The 9,234-nt window shown below is 44.0% G+C and overlaps 1 protein-coding gene across 1 annotated transcript; it reads left to right on the forward strand.

The window, feature by feature from the left end:
* Positions 1–306: 306 nt before the first annotated feature.
* LOC130112127 (adhesive plaque matrix protein-like) lies at positions 307–8,177 on the forward strand. Its single transcript, XM_056279420.1, has 5 exons — positions 307–440; positions 5,234–6,357; positions 6,407–6,417; positions 6,503–6,513; positions 6,563–8,177. Exons 1-5 carry the CDS (start codon positions 307–309, stop codon positions 8,175–8,177), a joined length of 2,895 nt encoding a protein of 964 aa, XP_056135395.1.
* Positions 8,178–9,234: the final 1,057 nt, after the last annotated feature.

Raw genomic sequence — 9,234 nt, forward strand, 5'->3', positions numbered from 1 at the left:
AAAGTTCACGAGTGGAGCACAAATGGTACAAATGAAAAGAAAACGGCACTTGCGTCAGACTGGACCTGTTGTGTGATGATTGTCTTTACTGCTCTAACATTTATTGTGTTGAGGGAGGCCCTCCTTCCAGGCTGCAACCCCACCTATCATCCCCACCTATCATCCACCTTCACACTGTGGAATGAGATGTTCACCCTCTGATGAGACCTGACTCCATGACTTCAACTTCTGCGCGTTTGTGTGCGCGTGTGTGCGCGTGTGCGTGTGTGTATTGGGGCAAGCAAAACAGAAAGTAGTCAGCCTGTGATGGCAGATGCTCAGGTAGGAGTTGTCAGCAGCGGGAGCCTGGTGGAGCAGATCCAGGTCCATGGCTTTGATTGTCCCAGCTGCGGCTGCGCCATGTGCCCCGGCGCGGCTTTGATTAGCGCCGCCATGAAAATGTATGCTGCACTCTCAAAGAAAACTGGGGGAGTAGCTACCTGTCAAGGAAACTCACAAACAAGGCTAGTAAGTGCACGGGGAACTGTATATTTTAAAGCCTAATATTCGTTTCATTTCGTTGCAGGGGCATTCCAAATCCCTGCTGATACCCCCCCCCCCACACACACACACACCCCAACCTTTCAATGGGTCCCTAGATGCATTGGAGGTTGTACAAAGCCCCTCCCCAACCCTCAAACCCCCAAACACCACACAACCACCCCTCCCACACCCAACCCCCAAACATCCCCACGCACAGCCCCACACCCACCCAGCCCCGAAGGAGAGTTATGGGACGGGCTGCACAACAAAGGGTCTCCGCCAGATGCTGTGAATACCAAAAAACCTCCACCCGTCACCCCCACCCCCTCCCTCCCTCCCTCCCACACAACACACAAACATAAATATATAAATTAATCAGAGCGCAGGTAAATAAATAAATAATGTATACGAGTAGCTAATTAAATGTGTTTATTCCTGTTATCATATGCTGCCCTCATTTCCACCACTTGAAGCCATGAATCATTAAGTGGCTGCTAAATTGGTCTCTGGGGCCGCGGCGGTGGCAGGGGGCGGTCAGCGCCTGTCTGGCAGCAGGCAGGTGTGCGGCGGACGGACGGATGGCCTGTGCTCCCGGAGCCCCTCGGACAGCGGAGCATGACAGAGGGGAGGCGGCCTCCTGCTGGGAGGTGAGCGGCCAGAGGAGAGGCGGCAGCGGAGCGGCTGACAAGACCCCCGTCATGGGGCCGGCGCCCGCTTTGATTAATGAGGGCATTTGAAAGACAATTAGTGGGAGCAGATTTGCTTTCAACTACCTTATCAATCAGGACACTTTCAGCTCGGAGTACAGCGCCGCTCCACGGCGGACTGAGTGTGGCTGTAGGAGGGAACGGGGGGGGGGCTGCCAGTCAGACAAGGTGTAGGAGGAGGGGGTCCATAAAACCAGAAGCCTCTGAGGGGCCGTTATCACAACCAGAACGCCACTCTGCTGAACCTGTGGTTGCCAAGTCTCCACAGTCACACTCACACTCTGTTTTAGCACTCAGGCTGTTAGCATGACAGCTACTCAGCTACTGCTTCTCTCAACAGCCGCTGGCCAAGTACCCGCGGGACTAGAACATAGACGCGTAGCTAGAACATAGACGCGTAACTAGAACATAGACGAGTAACTAGAACATAGACGAGTAACTACAACATAGACGCGTAGCTAGAACATAGACGCGTAACTACAACATAGACGCGTAACTAGAACATAGACGAGTAACTACAACATAGACGCGTAACTACAACATAGACGAGTAACTACAACATAGACGCGTAACTAGAACATAGACGTGTAACTAGAACATAGAGGCGTAGCTAGAACATAGGCACGTAGCTAGAACATAGATGCATAACTAGAACATATAAGCATAACTAGAACATAGACGCGTAACTAGAACATAGACGCATAGCTAGAACATAGACGAGTAACTACAACATAGACGCGTAACTACAACATAGACGAGTAACTACAACATAGACGCGTAACTAGAACATAGACGAGTAACTAGAACATAGACGTGTAACTAGAACATAGAGGCATAGCTAGAACATAGGCACGTAGCTAGAACATAGATGCATAACTAGAACATATAAGCATAACTAGAACATAGACGCGTAACTAGAACATAGACGCGTAACTAGAACATAGACGCGTAGCTAGAACATAGACGCGTAACTAGAACATAGACGCGTAACTAGAACATAGACGAGTAACTAGAACATAGACGAGTAACTAGAACATAGACGAGTAACTACAACATAGACGCGTAGCTCGAACATAGACGCATAGCTAGAACATAGACGCGAAACTAGAACATAGACACGTAACTACAACATAGACACGTAACTACAACATAGACGCATAACTAGAACATAGATGTGTAACTAGAACATAGACGCGTAACTACAACATAGATGCGTAGCTAGAACATAGACGCGTAACTAGAACATAGACACGTAACTACAACATAGACGCGTAGCTAGAACATAGACGCGTAACTAGAACATAGACGCGTAACTAGAACATAGACGTGTAACTAGAACATAGACGCGTAACTACAACATAGACGCGTAGCTAGAACATAGACGCGTAACTAGAACATAGACACATAGACGCGTAACTAGAACATAGACACGTCACTACAACATAGACGCGTAGCTAGAACATAGACGCGTAGCTAGAACATAGACACGTAGCTAGAACATAGACGCGTAACTAGAACATGGACGCGTAGCTAGAACATAGACACGTAGCTAGAACATAGACGTGTAACTTGAACATAGAGGCGTAACTACAACATAGACGCGTAGCTACAACATAGACGCGTAACTACAACATAGACGCGTAACTAGAACATAGACGAGTAACTACAACATAGACGCGTAACTAGAACATAGACGAGTAACTAGAACATAGACGAGTAACTAGAACATAGACGTGTAACTAGAACATAGAGGCGTAACTACAACATAGATGCGTAGCTACAACATAGACGAGTAACTACAACATAGACGCGTAACTAGAACATAGACGAGTAACTAGAACATAGACGAGTAACTAGAACATAGACGTGTAACTAGAACATAAAGGCATAGCTAGAACATAGGCACGTAGCTAGAACATAGATGCATAACTAGAACATATAAGCATAACTAGAACATAGACGCGTAACTAGAACATAGACGCATAGCTAGAACATAGACGCGTAACTACAACATAGACGAGTAACTAGAACATAGACGAGTAACTAGAACATAGACGAGTAACTACAACATGGACGCGTAGCTCGAACATAGACGCATAGCTAGAACATAGACGCGTAACTAGAACATAGACGCATAGCTAGAACATAGACGAGTAACTACAACATAGACGCGTAACTACAACATAGACGAGTAACTACAACATAGACGCGTAACTAGAACATAGACGAGTAACTAGAACATAGACGTGTAACTAGAACATAGAGGCATAGCTAGAACATAGGCACGTAGCTAGAACATAGATGCATAACTAGAACATATAAGCATAACTAGAACATAGACGCGTAACTAGAACATAGACGCATAGCTAGAACATAGACGCGTAACTAGAACATAGACGCGTAACTAGAACATAGACGAGTAACTAGAACATAGACGAGTAACTAGAACATAGACGAGTAACTACAACATAGACGCGTAGCTCGAACATAGACGCATAGCTAGAACATAGACGCGAAACTAGAACATAGACACGTAACTACAACATAGACACGTAACTACAACATAGACGCATAACTAGAACATAGACGTGTAACTAGAACATAGACGCGTAACTACAACATAGATGCGTAGCTAGAACATAGACGCGTAACTAGAACATAGACACGTAACTACAACATAGACGCGTAGCTAGAACATAGACGCGTAACTAGAACATAGACGCGTAACTAGAACATAGACGTGTAACTAGAACATAGACGCGTAACTACAACATAGACGCGTAGCTAGAACATAGACGCGTAACTAGAACATAGACACATAGACGCGTAACTAGAACATAGACACGTCACTACAACATAGACGCGTAGCTAGAACATAGACGCGTAGCTAGAACATAGACACGTAGCTAGAACATAGACGCGTAACTAGAACATGGACGCGTAGCTAGAACATAGACGCGTAGCTAGAACATAGACGTGTAACTTGAACATAGAGGCGTAACTACAACATAGATGCGTAGCTACAACATAGACGCGTAACTACAACATAGACGCGTAACTAGAACATAGACGAGTAACTACAACATAGACGCGTAACTAGAACATAGACGAGTAACTAGAACATAGACGAGTAACTAGAACATAGACGTGTAACTAGAACATAGAGGCGTAACTACAACATAGATGCGTAGCTACAACATAGACGAGTAACTACAACATAGACGCGTAACTAGAACATAGACGAGTAACTAGAACATAGACGAGTAACTAGAACATAGACGTGTAACTAGAACATAGAGGCATAGCTAGAACATAGGCACGTAGCTAGAACATAGATGCATAACTAGAACATATAAGCATAACTAGAACATAGACGCGTAACTAGAACATAGACGCATAGCTAGAACATAGACGCGTAACTAGAACATAGACGAATAACTAGAACATAGACGAGTAACTAGAACATAGACGAGTAACTACAACATAGACGCGTAGCTCGAACATAGACGCATAGCTAGAACATAGACGCGTAGCTAGAACATAGACACGTAGCTAGAACATAGACACGTAGCTAGAACATAGACGCGTAACTAGAACATAGACGCGTAGCTAGAACATAGACGCGTGGCTAGAACACCAGCAGGTGCAGTGTCGCCGTTCACGCTGTAAAGCTTTTATGTGAGCAGTTCACACGTTTTGCAGCAGCGTTAAGAAACAGCTGCATGCTCATATATGTGTATTTGTGTGTATTTATGTGTGTATTTGTGTGTATTTGTGTGTATTTATATGTGTATATTCACATGTAATCATGAGCAGAAATGATTTTCAGCCAACATAAAGTTGGCGAACTCTTCAGTGTGATGCAAATCAGCCTACAAGGAAAGAGACAACTGCGATTCACCTAATCTGCTTTCAGTCAGGCGGGCCGGAGAGCTGCTGTAATAATGAGCAGCACAGGAAGAGGCCAGGTCTTATCCAGGTGTCAGCCATTTTAAACCCGGCAGCTTTAAACCCGGCAGCTTTAAACCCGGCAGCTTTAAACCCAGATTTAAACCCAGCTATAAACCCGGCAGCTATAAACCCAGATTTAAACCCAGCTTTAAACCCAGCTATAAACCCAGATTTAAACCCAGCTTTAAACCCAGCTATAAACCCAGATTTAAACCCAGCTTTAAACCCAGCTTTAAACCCAGCTATAAACCCAGATTTAAACCCGGCTATAAACCCATCTTTAAACCCAGCTATAAACCCATCTTTAAACCCGGCTATAAACCCAGCTTTAAACCCAGCTATGAACCCAGATTTAAACCCAGCTTTAAACCCAGCTTTAAACCCAGATTTAAACCCAGCTTTAAACCCAGCTTTAAACCCAGCTATAAACCCAGATTTAAACCCAGCTTTAAACCCAGCTTTAAACCCAGCTATAAACCCATCTTTAAACCCGGCTGTAAACCCGGCTTTAAACCCGGCTATAAACCCATCTTTAAACCCAGCTATAAACCCATCTTTAAACCCAGCTATAAACCCAGCTTTAAACCCAGCTATAAACCCAGATTTAAACCCAGCTTTAAACCCGGCTTTAAACCCGGCTATAAACCCATCTTTAAACCCAGCTTTAAACCCGGCTTTAAACCCGGCTATAAACCCATCTTTAAACCCAGCTATAAACCCATCTTTAAACCCGGCTATAAACCCATCTTTAAACCCAGCTTTAAACCCGGCTATAAACCCATCTTTAAACCCAGCTATAAACCCATCTTTAAACCCGGCTATAAACCCATCTTTAAACCCAGCTTTAAACCCTGCTATAAACCCATCTTTAAACCCATCTTTAAACCCAGCTATAAACCCATCTTTAAACCCAGCTATAAACCCATCTTTAAACCCAGCTTTAAACCCAGCTTTAAACCCAGCTATAAACCCAGATTTAAACCCAGCTTTAAACCCAGCTTTAAACCCGGCTATAAACCCATCTTTAAACCCAGCTATAAACCCATCTTTAAACCCAGCTTTAAACCCGGCTTTAAACCCGGCTATAAACCCATCTTTAAACCCAGCTATAAACCCATCTTTAAACCCGGCTATAAACCCATCTTTAAACCCAGCTTTAAACCCAGCTTTAAACCCGGCTATAAACCCATCTTTAAACCCGGCTATAAACCCATCTTTAAACCCAGCTTTAAACCCAGCTATAAACCCATCTTTAAACCCAGCTATAAACCCATCTTTAAACCCGGCTATAAACCCGGCTTTAAACCCGGCTATAAACCCAGCTTTTAACCCAGCTATAAACCCAGATTTAAACCCAGCTTTAAACCCAGCTTTAAACCCAGATTTAAACCCAGCTTTAAACCCAGCTATAAACCCAGCTTTAAACCCGGCTATAAAACCATCTTTAAACCCAGCTATAAACCCATCTTTAAACCCATCTTTAAACCCAGCTATAAACCCAATTTTAAACCCGGCTATAAACCCATCTTTAAACCCGGCTATAAACCCATCTTTAAACCCAGCTATAAACCCAGATTTAAACCCAGCTTTAAACCCAGCTTTAAACCCAGCTATAAACCCAGATTTAAACCCGGCTATAAACCCATCTTTAAACCCAGCTATAAACCCATCTTTAAACCCGACTATAAACCCAGCTTTAAACCCAGCTATAAACCCAGATTTAAACCCAGCTTTAAACCCAGCTATAAACCCAGCTTTAAACCCAGCTTTAAACCCGGCTATAAACCCATCTTTAAACCCAGCTATAAACCCATCTTTAAACCCGGCTATAAACCCATCTTTAAACCCAGCTTTAAACCCAGCTTTAAACCCAGCTATAAACCCATCTTTAAACCCAGCTATAAACCCATCTTTAAACCCATCTTTAAACCCAGCTATAAACCCGGCAGCTATAAACCCAGATTTAAACCCAGCTTTAAACCCAGCTATAAACCCAGATTTAAACCCAGCTTTAAACCCAGCTTTAAACCCAGCTATAAACCCAGATTTAAACCCAGCTTTAAACCCAGCTATAAACCCAGCTTTAAACCCGGCTATAAACCCATCTTTAAACCCAGCTATAAACCCATCTTTAAACCCGGCTATAAACCCATCTTTAAACCCAGCTTTAAACCCAGCTTTAAACCCAGCTATAAACCCATCTTTAAACCCATCTTTAAACCCATCTTTAAACCCATCTTTAAACCCAGCTATAAACCCGGAAGCTATAAACCCAGATTTAAACCCAGCTTTAAACCCAGCTATAAACCCAGATTTAAACCCAGCTTTAAACCCAGCTTTAAACCCAGCTATAAACCCAGATTTAAACCCAGCTTTAAACCCAGCTTTAAACCCAGCTATAAACCCAGATTTAAACCCGGCTATAAACCCATCTTTAAACCCAGCTATAAACCCATCTTTAAACCCGACTATAAACCCAGCTATAAACCCAGCTATAAACCCAGATTTAAACCCAGCTTTAAACCCAGCTATAAACCCAGCTTTAAACCCAGCTTTAAACCCGGCTATAAACCCATCTTTAAACCCAGCTATAAACCCATCTTTAAACACGGCTATAAACCCATCTTTAAACCCAGCTTTAAACCCAGCTTTAAACCCAGCTATAAACCCATCTTTAAACCCAGCTATAAACCCATCTTTAAACCCGGCTATAAACCCGGCTTTAAACCCGGCTATAAACCCATCTTTAAACCCAGCTATAAACCCATCTTTAAACCCGGCTATAAACCCAGCTATAAACCCAGATTTAAACCCAGCTTTAAACCCAGCTATAAACCCAGATTTAAACCCGGCTATAAACCCATCTTTAAACCCAGCTATAAACCCAGCTTTAAGACCAGATTTAAACCTAGCTGTAAACCCAGTTTAAACAGGCCTCCAGACCACCTCCTCACCTACTCCCACTGCCACCCACTACCATTACAACCATTATGCTAACCCATGCAGACGCTCCTCCAAACAATTAGGGCAGCTAAACGGTAATGTCTAGGTGGAGAGCTGAAAGCCAGGCCTCGTTACAGGGTTGGATCATAGCGGACCTACGGGGCTTGACTTGACTTACATTTGACAGATTTCTTTTTGCACAGCAATAATTTCAAATTGTCAATTCAAATAGTAATAATTTCAAATTAGAGAAATGTGTTACATTTTATTTGACAAAGTTAATCGCAAGGAAAAATCCCTCAGTATTATAGAAGACTTGACTGTGAAAGTCTCCCAGGTAGGTCTTGGCGGAGGCTGCATGTCTCCACGGTACATTTCAGCAGCTTCTTTTAACAACTGCCTGCTGAAAGTGTCGCCATTCAACACCTGTTTATTTCTGAGCTCATGGCCGCACAAAGGAGCCCTCTCCAAATCTACATATCCAGACTTGACCTTCCTGCTGAAGCGCTGCCTCACTGTCCATGTCCTGTCTCACTGTACATGTCCTGCACTATCTCACTGTACATGTCCTGTCTCACTGACCATGTCCTGTCTCACTGACCATGTCCTGCACTGTCTCACTGACCATGTCCTGCACTGTCTCACTGTACATGTCCTGCACTGTCTCACTGACCATGTCCTGCACTGTCTCACTGTACATGTCCTGCACTGTCTCACTGACCATGTCCTGCACTGTCTCACTGACCATGTCCTGCACTGTCTCACTGTACATGTCCTGCACTGTCTCACTGACCATGTCCTGCACTGTCTCACTGACCATGTCCTGCACTGTCTCACTGACCATGTCCTGCACTGTCTCACTGTCCATGTCCTGTCTCACTGTACATGTCCTGTACTGTCTCACTGTACATGTCCTGTCTCACTGACCATGTCCTGCACTGTCTCACTGTACATGTCCTGCACTGTCTCACTGACCATGTCCTGCACTGTCTCACTGACCATGTCCTGCACTGTCTCACTGTACATGTCCTGTCTCACTGACCATGTCCTGCACTGTCTCACTGTACATGTCCTGCACTGTCTCACTGACCATGTCCTGCACTGTCTCACT

Source organism: Lampris incognitus, chromosome 4 (genome assembly GCF_029633865.1).
Source record: "Lampris incognitus isolate fLamInc1 chromosome 4, fLamInc1.hap2, whole genome shotgun sequence".
Classification (NCBI taxonomy): domain Eukaryota; kingdom Metazoa; phylum Chordata; class Actinopteri; order Lampriformes; family Lampridae; genus Lampris; species Lampris incognitus.